Source organism: Phyllostomus discolor, chromosome 2, assembly GCF_004126475.2.
Source record: "Phyllostomus discolor isolate MPI-MPIP mPhyDis1 chromosome 2, mPhyDis1.pri.v3, whole genome shotgun sequence".
NCBI lineage: Eukaryota > Metazoa > Chordata > Mammalia > Chiroptera > Phyllostomidae > Phyllostomus > Phyllostomus discolor.
This window is the reverse complement of record NC_040904.2, coordinates 60,956,103-60,972,257: the sequence shown is the minus strand read 5'-3', so window position 1 is coordinate 60,972,257 and position 16,155 is coordinate 60,956,103. Positions and strand designations below refer to the sequence as shown.

The 16,155-nt window shown below is 45.2% G+C and overlaps 1 protein-coding gene across 1 annotated transcript in view; it reads left to right on the top strand.

The window, feature by feature from the left end:
- The window catches only part of CLRN1 (clarin 1), a 41,170-nt gene extending 28,858 nt beyond the window's left edge, over nt 1-12,312 (top strand). The window contains exon 3 of the mRNA XM_028505292.2: nt 11,030-12,312. Coding sequence (XP_028361093.1) covers nt 11,030-11,295 — 266 coding nt within the window. The 3' untranslated portion in view covers nt 11,296-12,312. The remainder of the gene's footprint in view (nt 1-11,029) is intronic.
- The last annotated feature ends 3,843 nt before the right edge of the window (nt 12,313-16,155 follow it).

Below are 16,155 nucleotides of genomic sequence, written 5' to 3'. Positions count from 1 at the left end.
TATTTACAAGAAGGAAAAAAATTAGAAAATAAAATATGTCTCTGATTTCATCCCACTACAAAGTTGTATAAAAAGCAATACTTTGTCATATTGCCAGGAAGCAAGTAGCTTTATTAATAATTTCTTGGAGAGGTGTGAGAGAGATATTGCATGCCAGCAAAGAGTGGACGGAAAGTCCCCATTCCCCTTGTTTCATTCTCCTCTGAAGTTGTCCTTTGACTGTCACCAGGCCCCAGGCCCCTTCTCTCTCTTCATCACTCCCTTCCCTCCGTATAATTCAAGTCCAGCCACAGACTGCATAGCTCCCTCTCCATGAAACAAAGCCTGGTCGTTAGCAGGCATTCGAGCCTCTGGCCATTACTGCTTGAGCTCACTTCTTCTGGTCTTATCTCATCATTATCTTAATAATCAAATGATACAGCCTACCAAAGTAGTTCTCTCTCCAGTGGGGGTTCTACTAGTATTTTTCCCGGATCTTTTACAAGCAAATAATACCATTTTCAAACTGTGCAGCAATGATTAACCCTATGAGGGCAGAGTCTAACTCCTTCTCATCTTTATGTCTTTAGCAAAAGCATCCAGCATGAGGTTCTGCACACAGTAAACGATCAGTATGTATTGTGGACTTGAAAAAGCAGGCCCAAAAGGTGTTGACTTGGTCATTTAGTATAGGTTAGAGAAGTCGGAAATCAAATGGTTTGGAATTAGTAGAACAGGCCCTTAGAGGTGGTGGGACGTGGGCCAGAGAGGGAGGGGCTGGAAGATCTTACAGGGAAGCTCATCAAGGGAAGCCAAGGGCTGTGCGATCAGGGCAGGGGAGCAGAGCGCAGATGCACAGTGTGGATGGACAGGCCTAGATAGTGATTCAGTCTCATGGTCCAGGTCAGAAGTGGGCGTTGGCACTACTTCCTTCCGCCGAACATACCAAACCAAGCTGGGTGGTATGCTATTTTAGTGAAGGTCATTGAATCAACTAAGTCAGGGCATATAAAGTTAGAGTGGTTCTTAAAGTGGGGCCCCCAGACCAGCAGATCTGTACCCCTGTGAACTTCACAGAAAAGCAAATTCTCATGCCCAATCCCTGACCTTGTGAACCAGAAACTCTGAGGCCAGGGCCTGGCAGTCTGTGCTTGAAGAAGCCCTCCAGGTGATTCTGATGCAAGCTCAAATATGAGAACCAGGGTAAATGGGAATTGATTAAACAGGTGTTAGAAAACAACAACAAAAAAATGAAAAAGAGACACTGAGGTAACTCAGAAACCATAGTTCAGAAAGCAGCTACCGTCCTTATGGCCCAGAGAACCAAGGAGAGAGTCTGGAGTCTGCAGAATCCAGAAGCTTAAAGAAAGACCCAGGGCACTGGGTCTCAGACCATTGAAGAGAACACACTGTCACAAGACTCCACAAGGTGGCTGTGGGAGTGTGGGGAGGTTTGGGGAACCTCACCTGAGTGCCAGGAGAGGTGCTATTCCTGCAGTGAAGAGGAAGGAGCAGACACTCCTCTCCTGCCCCCACCCCCGCTCTCCATTAGCAGAGCCTCATGGGGAGCAGCCGCTGAGGCAGAGCTGGAGTCTGGGGAGTCTTGACCCAGCATCACAAAGCAGAGAAAAGAAGAGCTGGTCTGAAGCCAAGACACAACAGCTTATTAAATGGCATAGCCATCTCATGCTAGCTTCTGAATAAAATTCAGAGCAACAGCTCATTTGGAAGACAAATTATTTGACAGTTCTAACGGACAACGAAACTAACAGTATGTGAAAAGTCAGATGACTCAGGGAATGCAGAATTTAATCCAAGTCCCAGATCTTATCTTGGCCTTTGGCCAAATCTAATGCAAAGAAAATGTGAGCACAGAATATAGTAGGAACACACAGACCCTGAGCTTATGCTATATCTTACCTTTGGACTAGTTGCAAAAGCAGGTGTTCAATAAAGTTTTGTGGATGAGGGAAGGAAGAGAGCGAGAGAAAGGAAAAGAAGGAGCCCGTTCCTATCTGTGTCTTGCAGAGGATAAAGGCCTAGTGTTTCTAGATCATCTGTTTTGTTTTGGGGTTTTTTTAGACCCCAAATTCTTACTTTTAAATACCAAAATTTTCAATAACTTTTACAAACACGTTCGAGGGTCACATGGACTCACAGTTTGTGATGTTTGGGGAAGAACAGTCACTTGAATCACGGACTCCCTCACTCCCCTTCAATCTCCAGATGGTACCCAGAAGCCCCTGGAGGTTTGGGAAGGTCTATCTAAAGCTGTAATATTCATGGAGACCCCAGCTCTAAGTCCTGATGTGGAAAGGTGGGGATTTTACAGCCTTTATCTCAAACCCTCCAAATGTGAACCAATAAATTTCATACTCAGAGGCTAGGGCCTCTATTAGGAGGTCCTTTAGTTCCAGTGGGAGTCATTTCATTAGACACCCCCCAGGGGGCAGCTCCTTTCCTTCTTCTGCCCAGGTGGCCTCCCTCACAGTCAACAGAGAAAAACATCTTCCTCCTTGGTCTCTTTTCCCTTCTCCCACTTTCCCTGTGGATTCTCCCTTTCCTAGTGCTGATATCATTGCAGGCCATTTCTCCAGCTGTCTCGTCCTGAGGCAGGAAGGCAGGGAGAAGGGAAGGGGAGAGAGGTCCTGCCGTCTAGCCAGGACCTTCCACACTGCCAAGAGTAACAATGTGAGTGCCTCCTCACATGTCCTCACATGGTGCATGCCAGGCCCTGGACATAGAAAAGAAAGGGAGCAACACCTTATATCAGGCCCCCAATGGTTTCAGTCCCCACAGCTTGCTCACACTATCACCCTCCTAGACCAGAAGTGCCTTCCACTTCTCATGGCCTCCAGTTTGGCTCATGGTATTCCTCAGCTTTCTTTGTGTAACATTTCTGACCTCTCCCACTGTTCCATGGAACCCATGCAAGTCAGTTCTGCTCTTATCCTGTCAATTATAAACTGAGTCTGAGAAATCATTCTGCTAGTTAGGATTTTAGTAACATCTTAATGGTCCCCCACAGTTCATTTTGGACAATGATTCTGTTCCTGGACTGTACATCAGAGTCACCTGAAGAGCTTTCAAAAATACTGATGCCAAGTCCCACGCCACACTACTTTAATTGGAATCTTTAGAGGTGGAAGCTGGGCATTGGTATTTTTTTAAGCTCTCTTAGTAATTCCAATGTGTGATGAGTGTTGGGAACCACTGGTACAGGTGCTTACATTTCATTCATTCTGCAAACTCCAGATGAGTGCTCACTGAATGCCATTATAATAGGCACTGTAATACCACAGTGAACGAAGAACACAGTCTTGCCTTTGTTGAGACTACAATGTGTGGGAGAGTCAAACAAAGTGTATGCAAATAATTAAAGATCACAATAATTACCATCAGGATAATAAACAGGCTGCTATGATAGAAAATGGAGGGGGAAAGAAGAAGGGCTTTGACGTGGCAGTCAGTGAAGGGTATTCTAAATAGCTGAGTTCTAAAGGCACAGAGGAGCTGAGGACTATCAGAGAACTTCCCAGGGAGAGAAGAAGACATGGGGAACTCTAGGGAAAGCAGTTGCCTTGCTTAGGAGCTGAAAGTAGGCCAGTGTGGCCAGGGAGTAGGCAGGGATGGGACACTGGAAAAGAAATTAGATTGGAGAGGTCATTTGATACTAGTTAAGGTCAGATCTCTAAAACCATGGTAAGTCTTTTGGAAGTGCTTCTAACTGCAATGAGAAGCTTGTGAAAGACTTTAAGAAGATGTCACATGACTTACCTTCTAAGAAACATCTGGGGAAAGACTAGGCTATTGCATTGGAGATGGAGAAGGATGAATAGATTCTAAAAATATTTCTAAAGTAGATCCAAGGTATTTTGCAGGTAGCTTAAGCAATTAGTATACAGTGGTGACATTAACCAGGATACATAAAATAGGACAGGAACAGGCTTAGAGTTCAGGGCAATGAAGAAGTGCGGAGAGGAGCTCAGCACTAGAAATCAGGTGCTGTATTGTGAACATGTCAATTTTGAGATCCTGTGAGGTGTTCAAGCGGACATGTCAAGTAGACGGTCAGATATATGAGTCTGGAGCTCAGAGAAGAGATTTAGATTAAAAATGTAAATTTAGGAGTTGTCAGGGTATAGATATTATTTAAAGCAATGACAATAGATGAGATCATCTAGGGAGAGAATGTAGTTAGAAGAATATTGGCCCAGCACCAATCCTGGGAGAACACCAAGTTAGTCTCAGGTTAAGGAGGAGGAGGAGCCAGCAGAGGACACTGAAGAGGAGGGTCCAGAGGTGAAGGGAAAAAAACAGCAGACCACAGTGTCCCAGAGGTGGCAGGAGGGGATGTTTCAAAAGTATTTGTCAAAGTGAGCTTTGTGAAAGAATCAAAGGGAGAGTAAATGGGGGTGGGGAGTGACAGGAGAAGGCAGAATGGGGGAGAAGGGTAAAAAATACTTCCCTTGAGGTTCAGAATACATACAGTAGGGGAAAGGGAGAGATCTATATAAATTAAGGAGATGAACAAAGAGAGGAAGCCAAAGAGAGAGAGAGAGAGAACTGAGTACAGAAGCAACTGGACCCATAGTTTCACACTGGAGCATTGATATATGAGGATACGCCTTTATATATTCCATTCTAGAAGTTTCCACTTGGTGGTTGAATCCCATATCTGCATGTAAAAGAAAGCAGTCTAGGTGGAAGACTCGCAATGAATCTATGGTAGAACATCCTCGGTAGTTCAGCAAATACTTTCTGAGACTTATATGAAATGTGTTGGCTTAAGCAAGCCTTTTGGAGGTGATGAAAACTCCAAAATGTGGGTTTATCACAGACTGCATTTATTATGTTATCTTGTACATAGAGCACCATGTTATAAGTTATACGAAGCAAGGTAAACAAATAAAATGAGTGTCTTTTTCTAAAAGGGGGATGCTACTAATATGGGTCTAATTAATTATGGCAATTACTGCCGTGGCAGCAAACATAAATAAGCACAGTCATATATGAAACATGAAGACTGGAAAATAAGGAACTGGACAAAAATAAAATAATGCTGACATCTATATCAGTTTTAGTATCACTAATGTCCTGTCCTCTGTAATATGTCTAAGACATTATTCTGCAACTATTACATCTTGTTTTACTTCAATCCTTGTGGAAGGGTTGTTTTTCAGAGTCTGAGGAAGACATACAGGGTGTCCCAGCATCAAAGCCATGGAGCCTGAGGAAGGATAAGGACTAGGGTAGGAAAAGTCAGTAATCAAAATACTCTACCAGCTTATTAGCATAGACTTTAGAAAGGAGACCACAGAAAGAAAAAAGAAGTTAGCTCACCCAATGGCAATGGGCAAGGAATTGTTTTGATATGCAGGCAGAGCTGAAGGGTCAGAAGTGTGGTGAGAGGATTGCACTCCAGGTCACTCCTGTGGAAGGTGCAATATAAGACCTGTTGAACTCACTCTGCAAAGGGCCCAGCCATGACCTTGTGCAAGGAGATGCTCAATCGTGTTCTATCACAATTGCAGAGAGACTCCTTCCCTGCTCAGAATGTGAATGTATGTCTTCTCTTCTTCATTTACAGTCAAAGCCCAAGTCCTTGCTACAACCTCCAAAGCACCACTTGATGTGCCTGCCCCAGAAACACACACACACACACACACACACACACACACACACAGCTCACATCCTACCCCTCTCTGCCTGGCCTTCTTCCTCTCTCCGATGTTACCACCTGGTTCCTTTGCACTCACTGTTCCCTCGGCCTAAAATGCTCTTCTGCTCAAATTTGTACCTTCTCACTCACTGGCTTCCTTCAAGGGGCTCTAAAATGTCATCTTCTCTCTGGGGCCTCCCCAAGCCATCCCCCTTCCCTGCTTTATTTTATTCTCCTTAGTGCATATCACACTCCAATAAATTAAAGAATACACTTACCTATCTTGTTATTGCCTCTCTCCCCACTGTCTCCAGCATCAAGAGGCCGTGAAGACAGGGATTTCCCTCTGCTTTGTTAAGCGCTGTGCCCTCAGTGCCCAGAGCAGTGTGTGAGCACCCAGTAAACATTTAGGAGCAGCCCTGAGCATTCCCTGGTAACAAATCACATTCTCCTTTTCTGGAAATCAATTCAACTGAGAAAAACTGTGTTTTTAGACCATTTCTTCTTTGCACAAATCATCCTTCTCACTAATATGACACTTGTGAAGCTTGAGTTAGATGTGGCCTTGAACTTCAACTTTCCATTACAGAAGAGGAAGAGAAAAGACTGAACCCAACTGGTGTTACTCCTTCATCCATACCTACTCTTTGGACACATATGACCAACTTGCTATCCATTATGCCCTTCAAATCTACTCGTAGGTATTAGTTTGCTTTACTTGACCTCTGCCCCTTTTCTAGTTGGGAGCCACTGGTCTCTAAAAGCAGTGGACGCTAGAACCACTTCTATTCGGGGAACAATCATTGCTAGTGATCTGACCTTCAATACCTGCTTTCTCGTGAGGTTACCTAATTTCACAGAAAATTAGTACTTACACCTGCAACGGTGTGGCTTTCCCGCCCCCACTTATTATCTCTCAAGACTCCTTAAAGAAGGAGGTTAGCAATTTTTCATTCGGGAGAGGAAATAAATACTTCTAACGTTTGTCATCTATGAGAGGGTTTAAAGATGATGTGTTAGCTTTCAGGAAGTGTTGGCCATTACTTTAAGTGGAATTGAAATTCTAATTTATTATTTTCCAAAATACAATCTCAGTGATAATGAGAGAATGTTCCATAGATTTTTACCTCTGAGGACACTTTTCTACCAAAATTCATGGGACCCTGGACTACCCCAGATTCTGGCAGGATGTTCCCATCCATAAAGGCACTATCACTCTCAGGGGCCAGCCGGCAGTAAAGAAGCAGTCTTGTTGGCTGTGACCTTTGTTCACTATTTCATAAGGACTGCAGGAGGAAGGTGCCCAGTTCTCAGACAGCTGCCAGAGAGAGAGTCATGAGTGTGCCGTGTCTAACACATTACCAACGTGTGGTAATTGACTGATAATTTATGGTGTGACAGCCTTATAACTCAGCAGTCCTATTCAGTCAGAAATTAACTCAGTAATCAAAGTCATTAAAAAGAAGAAAAAATACTACAGTAGCAGCCAGATGGTGGGGAAATCTAACACATGAAGGAAAAATGGCTGGTCTTTGAGTTAAACACTGGGCAGCAAAACCTGGGTCCTCTGCCTGGTTCCATTCCAAATTCTGGCTTGAGCGAGGCTTCAGGCTCTGCTAAGTCGAGTGTGCTCTAACCTCTCTGTGCACAGGGGCAGTGCTGGTCGGATGGACCGATATGCAGGGTATCTGGCCAATGGCCCTGGCTGAGTTTGAGCTTTTAGTGCACATGGAAAACTGAGAAAAGGAAGAGGGAAGCATGTAGACCTACTCTTAACATTTGTAAGGCCTTGGGCAAAAGTATGAATGAAAGCTCACATGCCCTGTGTTTAACCATTTAAAAGTTAAAAGCTAATAAACTATTCCCTGAGACATGTCCTAGCCTCTTGCCTTAACAAACATCTCTCCATAGGATCTGGAAGGCCAGATTCAAATTTAGAATTCTTGAGCCCTGGGAATTCTCCACTTGAACGTGGTGATGGGAGGAGGGCTGGCCCCTGCCTGTCCTCTTTCCTTCCCACCTCTGGTTCCATTTACATCATAAAGGGCCTCCAGCATATGCATCTGAACACTCCCCTGCATATCTGCCCTCTGACCATGCCCCCAAACAGCTGTGCCTTGGACACCTTCAGGCATCAGGCTGTGTGCCAGGCACACAGTCTGCCCTTCGGAGGACTGACCCGGGGAAGATGCCCATGTAGCCCTGGAAAGCGCTCGGGCTGTATGGGGCAGGAATTCTCTGGTCCCTGCAGTATATCTAGAATGTGAGTTGGGGACTCTAGATGGGCCTGTCCCATAGACTTCAAGGATTCCTTTTTCCATGCAGGGGTGCTCTCCAGAAGAGAGAGAGAGACAGAAAGCAGGACCCTTTGAGTGGAGGACCCTAAGCAGGAGGCCCCCTGCTGGAACCTGAGAGCTACACTAGAAATGTGCTAAGCCTTGTTCTCACCATCATTCACATCCCTTACAAACCACCGGCCATGTTCCTGGCAGGCCACCAAAGGAAGCACTGCATAGCTACTTTTCGGTCATAAATAGTTATCTTGGTCTTAAGTCTCTTTTGGAGCCATCGCCAGAGAACAGCAAGAATATCCTGAACTCACACTGAGTTGTTTCCCTTCACATCTCTGAGCAGTGCTGGCAGAGACTCAGGCTATGACCTGTGTGGGAAATGGCAAAGTTGACCACATTGACCAAGCCAAGAATCCAGAGCAGAATTTTGGACCATCCTTTCAACTACTGGACCATGTGTTCTGATTTGAGAGTCTGTGATCTTAAAGTATTAGCTATGGCAAAAGGCTGTGAGTTTAAGACACCCCAAGCAACTTTTACTGTAGGAATTTGAAATGCAGTCTCACTAGGACGCTGTCTCCTTAACAAAGTAGTACCTTTAAAATATTTAACAACTTGAAAAGGAAACCAAGCTTGAATTTTCCTTTCAAGCACTAAGGAAATAGTGTTTCTCTCCTGTCTGAAATTTACCATCTCAGACAAAGAAGGCTCTTGTGGTAAAAGCAATGGTATTTTCTCCACCATTTTCAAATAAGAAGATAAAGAGAAAACAGCATTGCAGCCTTTTTGTTGGATCTAACAATAAAGGAATAATACAGTTTTGCTAGCAGAAAGCTTTGGTGTTAAGCTCAGAATACAAAAATAGACTGACAAATCTTACAAAGGAATATTCTCAACTTCCACTCTGAGGCTAGTGAGAAGTGAAATTTCAAGAAAATTGTATCATTTGATTATTTGGGGGGGAGGTGAGTATTACAAGCATGATCAAGCTGATGGGGCCAATCTTAGATGAAATTCTAATAAAGAAATGTGATTTCCCCTTTCCTGCTCACCCCCATCCCCCACCCCGCATGATCCAGGCTGTTCCTCCACCCCAACCCAAACCTGGCTTCTGGAAAGGGAATAGGTCAGCGGGGGTGTCGCTTGCGTTGCATTTCCCACATCTGGAATGCCTTCCCTCCACACTCTCCCACTTCCCTTTGCTTGGCAAACTTTTCCTATGGCTACGTCTGAGGAACCTTCTGTGATGTTGCCCACCCTCTCAGTGAGAGCCCTAGCCTGTAGCTCCCGGACCCTTACACTCACTGCTGCTGGTTTAACCATTGTTTTATCTGTGTTCCCCGCCTGATTTTACACTCGGTTAGAGCAGAAACCATATGCATTTTCTTTAATGTTTAATTCTCCATCACTGTTCCCATGCTTGGCATGTCATAAATCTAGCTGAATAAATGAATGAGTGAATAAATCAATAGGAACTTAAGCCACTGTGTATTTGAATGAACTATAATTAAAGAAACAAAAGCACTTACCCTTCCCACGTAGCCACAAATGCAATGGGGGAGTATTTGGAGGCCCAAGGCACCGATACATCCTTTTGCGTTGCCTACCTGATGTAGTCTGGATTTTTTCGGTGTGTGGTGGGGTAAGGAATTATGGCAAAAACTTTTGAGATGAAAGTAATACATAAAAACCAAAAGAATAGCTGCCAACTGGTAAGCATTTATGCATGTCAATTCTAATACCAAATGCTAATCATGTATTGTCTCTGCTATAGGCATTTTATAGATAAGGAAATTGAGATTTGGTGATTTAAACTGCTTAACTTCACAGGTTATGAACACAAATTGGTTTGATCTAAGTCAGAAAATGATCCAGCAAGTCTCCTACTAACTGGCACCCTCTTGTGATGGCCTGGAATACACATTCCCCTGTGCTCCTGACCCCGCCCCCGCCCCCTCCCCTCCCTTCCCCACCCCAGCCATCTGCTTCTGCCGCCTTGCCACCCACCCACCTGGGGGTCCCCCGTGCTCCATCTTCAGGAGGAGAGATCCTATCAGAGTATACAGGCACCAGTGGGTACAGATGCCCCATCCTGCCAAGGTCTCACCCAGGTGGCAGGTGCACCAGTCAGGATTAGATTAGGCTACCAGTGAGTGATAGGTGAGAGAAAAATGAAAACAGTGTATTCAACAAAACAAATGTTTATTTTTCTCTCACATAAAAACCTAGAGGCAGAAGTCCAGGGTTAATCTAGTGGCCCCAGGCCTCTGGGACCCAGATTCCTCCTGTCCTGATTGGCCACAGTGTAAGGCTTCCAGTTCTGAGACCACCTGGTCCAAAATGGGCGCTGGGGCTCCAGCCAGTGCTTCCCTAATCAGTTACAGGAAGGAGGAAGGCCCTAAAACATGCAACCTCAAGGAGACTTTGCTGCCTTTACATCCCAGCCACTCCCAGCCAAACAATGTAGTCTTTACTCAAGGCTCCATGCCCAGGTAGAAACCCTAAGCTCCGTTATAAGCAAGGAGAACAGATACTCTCTGCCTCAACATCTTACCCATGGCTCCTTTGGCTGAGGGACTCCTCTGGGCAGCTGTAGCCAGATGGGAGCTGGAGGAGTCATATGACCCTCTGAAGGAAGCCCTAGCACCTTCCATGGGTGGCTGTGTGGCTGGCATTCATCCTTCATGACCTCTGAAGTATTTTGAGAAATTTTGTTCATGAAGTATTTTGTTCAGAGAAATGTTGCTCTCTTGAAGCTACATCATAGCAGTGGCTGCTTTGTAGCCTGATGTCACCATTGTGCTTTTAAGGTGCCCAGCAACTCAGCCTCCTCATCATGTAGAGAAACGTCTCTGGCCTTTGTAAGATCAGGGACCCCCAGGGGTCATCTCACTCAGAGCCATCACCCAGGTACCACCCCCCATTAAGTGGGGAATCGGGCTTGTGACTGCTAATTTGTAATGACATACTTTGGCAGAAAAATGTGAATGAGGGTAATGGCGAAAGGCTCTCTTTTGTTTGCACACCCGCCCCCTTCCCTGTTCCTTACAGTCAGGAAGTATGTGTCCCAACGTGTCGTTTGTTTCTTCCGTTGCAGGCTCCTGTGGCTGTCTTGTCATGATTCTGTTTGCCTCTGAAGTGAAGATTCACCACCTCTCAGAAAAAATTGCAAATTATAAAGAAGGGACTTATGCCTACAGAACACAAACTGAAAAATACACCACCTCATTCTGGGTCGTGTTCATTTGCTTTTTTGTTCATTTTTTGAACGGGCTCCTCATACGACTTGCTGGATTTCAGTTCCCTTTTGTAAAATCAAAAGACACAGAGACGACGAATGTAGCTGCAGATCTAATGTACTGAAAAGCAGACGTTTCTGCAGTTTTCCAAGGCAGTGAGTGGACTTGCTTTGGTCACTTGGATATGGTTCATTTTGTCCACCTTTTAAATGCCCTAATTAAAGCATCCAAACCCTCGGTGATCATGTTTACACACTATGCACTAAGGACACAGGCTGGAAAGTAAAGGGAGCAGAAGGAAGGCTTTCGAAGGCTGTGCTTCCTGGTGGGAAATGACTTCACCCGGGGTTGTCAAGGCAGTCGACTGGAATGGACAGATTCTTGCTCCATACACACAGCAACATGCACAATGCCTTTCCATCCTGGAGGAATCAGAAGGCACGGGGAATATATTTTAATACGAACAAATACTATTTCTGATCTACCCACACATTTGTTGCTACAGACACCAGAAAAGAAAGCTACAATAACTTTTTTTAAATGATAGTGCATTAAACGAGCTTTTTTAAAAAAAGTTTATTTAAAGCACAGTCTTACTATCTATGCCTGTTGATTATAATTTACAAACCTCTAAAAGTAAAAATAAGAAAAACAAAGCTAAGGGTATTTTCTCTCCTGTGCCTATGACCCCACTGCATTCACACAGTGCATACAAGGGAAAGAACTGTGAGGCCCACTGAAGAATCATGAAAAATGAGTTTTCCTAGTGAACTTGATACAAAATGACACATTGGGGCTGCTGCTTCCTACTTCAGCATCTTGAGCACTAATTCCCAATTATGAAAATTATATTATACTCTGGGATTATGATGGTAATGCTTTGTCCTCTTGGTTTCTGGTCTAGCGGTGGCAAAGCATGACCCAGGTCAATTCCCCGCCCCTCGATTTAGCCATGAAATTGATCTGTGGCTGACCAACTGAGCCTGAAACCAACTCTCCCTCTCTCCTCAACCTCCTGGCCTCAAAAAAGCACACAGAAAGAAGCGGAGAATGACAGAACACATCACCAGCCCCCTCACCATTGTTGCTCAATACTCACTGCTCACTCCAGAATTTTGAAAGTGCTTGTTTAAAAAAAAAACTTTTTTCCCTTTGGAAAACTTGACAAGAAATGAAGACTGTTTGCATGCCTGGGAAATAACTTGCACTGGTGGTGATCAGCCCACAGGCTGACTTGACACCATATCCTCAATTTCCAGATGCTAGTCCCTCTTCCATCATTCAGGAAACACACTTGGAGAATTTCTAGAAGACCACAAGTCAGTCTAGTGATAAGGGGACGTTCGGTTCACTACGGAGCTAGAGCCTAAAAGAAGTCTTCAGGCAAAATGGTTAAATACATAGAGCTGGTAAGCTAGGAGTGGGCAGGAATGTAAGGATACCACCCTGTGGGTAACTGGCCTGAGATCCCTAAGGCCAAATTCCCCATAATTGCATTTGACACCTCTCTCTCTCTCTCTCTCTCTCTCTCTCTCTCCCTCAGAGCTTAAAAACTTCTAACACCAAAATTTATTCTTTAGAAAACAAGTCTCTGTTTGTTTTCTGTAAAAAGGGAAAACTTGGAGCAGCAGCTGAAAATCCAATGAGACCCTAACAGGCAGACTAACAATGTTCCTTCGGTGGGAAGTAGAGATTGGGCAGCTGGTTTCTACAAAGTGTGCTGCAGACAAAAATAAAACGAGATACAATCTGGCTCTCAGAGAAGTGCATGTAAGCTGCCTCCCTGTCTTTTCTCAGATGAATTGTGTGGTCATTGGTGGCCTACGGGTAGCCCTTAGAAGAGGGATCTGGCCGGCATCAAAGGCTGGGGAAGTACATTCACTGTGCTGTACGGCTCCCACCCAGGTGGCATTCAGCATTCCCACATCCTCACAGGAACGCAGGTCCCCCTGCTGGCTCCGGGGCCACAAACACTAAGGCCACATTTGGGAGCTCATTTCAGGTGGTTGGCAGACACCCTCAGCATCAAGAATACCAGCGCTTACTATGTGGTGGGAAAGAATGGCGAGAAGCTATGAAAGCCAGCTGAAGTCCTCTTGTGTGGACACTACAGTGAACTTGGCAAGACAAGGTCACTGGACTCGGAGGAAGCTCCTAAACTAAACTGTGCAGACAGGACAGGCTACAATGAGAGAAAGGAGGGCACTTTACAGGTGACAAAGGTCTTTCACTCTGGTGGTCCCATCTACTTCTCCAAAACAGCCTCAAGTCAGTTTATAAGCTTTCAATGAGGGATGTGGATGAGTTTGGCTGGGCTCACACATTATGCAACCCTAGGGCACATCCTTTTTCCTCCCTTTGCACAGTTTCAGGGGGAGCCGCAGTGGGTGGAGGGAGGAGTGGTTCACACTGGCCACGTTAGGGTGCACCAGCTCCCAGCCTGCTGATAGAAGGGTTATTGGTCCCAACCATTTACCTATCAACACCTAAACAAAAACCAAGGGGGTGACTGGAGGTGGTATGGACAGCAAAAGAATTACCCCCTCTCTCAATTGTCCTCAATTTCTCCCTTTCCAGTAAGATCCAGTGTAGGTAAAAATAGTGTGGTTTTATAAAAATGCTGCTCCAAGACCAGTCCCAGGCCACCTGCCCTGGTTTCCTAACTGCCTGCTGACCCTGATGGCCTCTCCTCAGATATTTGGAGTTTGTGCTATTGAGGCACTCAGCGTTGGATCGCTCTGGCAGTTAATCATGACTCAGGGCAGATAAGCCCCCTCCTCCAAATGATAAGGGGCAGAGCCAGGCTGATGGGCAGAAAGAAAGACTAGGCAGGTCTGGGGTCCCGGATTCTGGGATGAAATTCCCCTTCAGGGAAAAGCCTTCTTTTTCATCAAAATGCTAATGTAAACTCAATAAACTTAGATTTATAGAATTTGTGATCCCGCTGCCCCCACCCACTTGTGTAACTGGACATACCTGCAGTGTCACAACACAGAGATCATTGAACTGTTTCTAAAGTCCAGAGAAGCCTGAGGCAGACTGGATGACTCAAGTCGGAAACCTCCAGAGAATGTCCCTTGCAGGGCCTAAAGGACAGTATCAGACAGTATCACACAGTGTCAGACCTGAGGGTGGGGTGGGAGGGAAGAACAGGTATGGTGCTGTGTGAGCCACCTGATAATTAAAGGCAAGTGTCTTAAAGGATTGTGTTGCTTTGCTGGAAACCTGGTCTGAAGGATTTTGACCCACTCTGAGAGTGGACAGAACGAGCAGCAAGGCAATTGTCCCCTTACTAGGCCAAAGTCCAGTACTGCCACTGTGGGTCATGGCTCTAATTCTGGAGGGACAAGAGACTCGGGCAAGAGAGAAAGCCTCTGTTCCCTGCTCCTCCAGTCTGGTTGGTAAGGGGCACATGGAATGGGTGGTCTGGGAACCTCAAGCAATTCAAACCCATGCCCTCCCAGAAACGTGTGATCTCAGTGCACGGGAGCTGCTCACCTGTCCTGGGGTTTCCTCATCTCCTATTTGCCATGTCCTTAAACTGGGCAAGAAAGTGTACGTGTCTGACTCAGAGGTATGCATTCCAGATGCCCCAGCTCACAAATTTGCACTTCAATTGCTATCCTTCCATTTAACCAAGTACAATAAAGAATGTGTCCCAGCTTAGGTAAGGACATCCCAGGCCAGAGACCCCAATAGAAGCTGGTGTATTCCCTCTCATTTGCTGCCATATCGATGCTCCCTTCACACTCCTTTGCTGTCACCCTTTCCTCACTGATTGTATGTGGTAGACAGTACTGTGTGTTCCCTATCTCATTCTCCTTAGGTACACAGCTAAACTACATTTCTCATCCTCCTTTGCAGATGGGTCAGTGTGGGTGAGTCCAGACTGGTGGGATGTAGGCTGAAGTGACTCATGCTACTTTCAAGTGTGGCCCTAAAGAATACCCCATGCCACCCTTCAGTTTTGTCTCCCCCTGGTATTGCAGCCAGGGAGGCTGTGGGATCCCAAGGGCAAGGCTACAAAACAGAAACAGGCTTTATGACCTGCACTGGAGTGTGACATGAGTGACAAAGCAACTTTCTGTAAAACCACTAAGTTTGGATGGTTATTTGTCACTGAATCTTAGCCTGCTATAGCCTAGCCAATAGGTCCTCTTCTCCGGGATAGCTCCCCTGTTTCCTGCCAGTGAGACACTCCTCTAGGTCTCTCAGGGTGTAGCCCAAGGCCAGTGTACCCTCCACCACCAACACTGAGCTGCTGTCTGCACCACTGTCCTTGAAGCTATGGCCTTCTGGTCACGTGGCCCATCACCTGCTGAAATGAAGACCAGAGAGAGAATTTTCTGCAAAATCTCTAAAGAGTAAATAAACACCTTTGCTTATCCTTCACGGTTCCTTCCAAGTAGCAATGAATAAGCCCTTCTTCATTCATTCAAAAAGATTTTATCTTGCATCTGATCTGCAATGGATCTAGCTGTATGTAAGGCACAAAAGATTTTGGAGAGGAAATGGGAAAAGAGAGTAAAAGATTTTTTTCTACTTGATCTTTGATTAGGAGTGAAGAAGACTTTTTTTCAAGATATTCCCTTTGTTTTTTTCTTTTTAAAGTTCAGTTTATTATTAAAAGCAGAGTGTTTAAGTTTCCCAGTAAAAAAGAACAAACTAATCAGATGAGGTTCCTTTACTACATAAATTACCCAAAAAATCAACAATTAGAGTCTCAATTTCCACAAAATGCTATAAGAACTATGTACTTAATTAAATAATGACAAGTAAAGTTTTGCAATGTGTCTGAAAGAGCTAGTAGGGAGGCTTCCGTCACTGTCAGAGTTTGGAGGTGTCGCCTGAGAGGTGCTTGGTCAAGAAACCATTCTCCTTTCCATACCCTACTTTCCTCACGGCCTCCCTCCTGAGGGGACTTTCCACAGTTCCGGGTTAGAGGAGGCCTGAGCAAGTCCTGGGGCAGCACAGGGAATGTAGT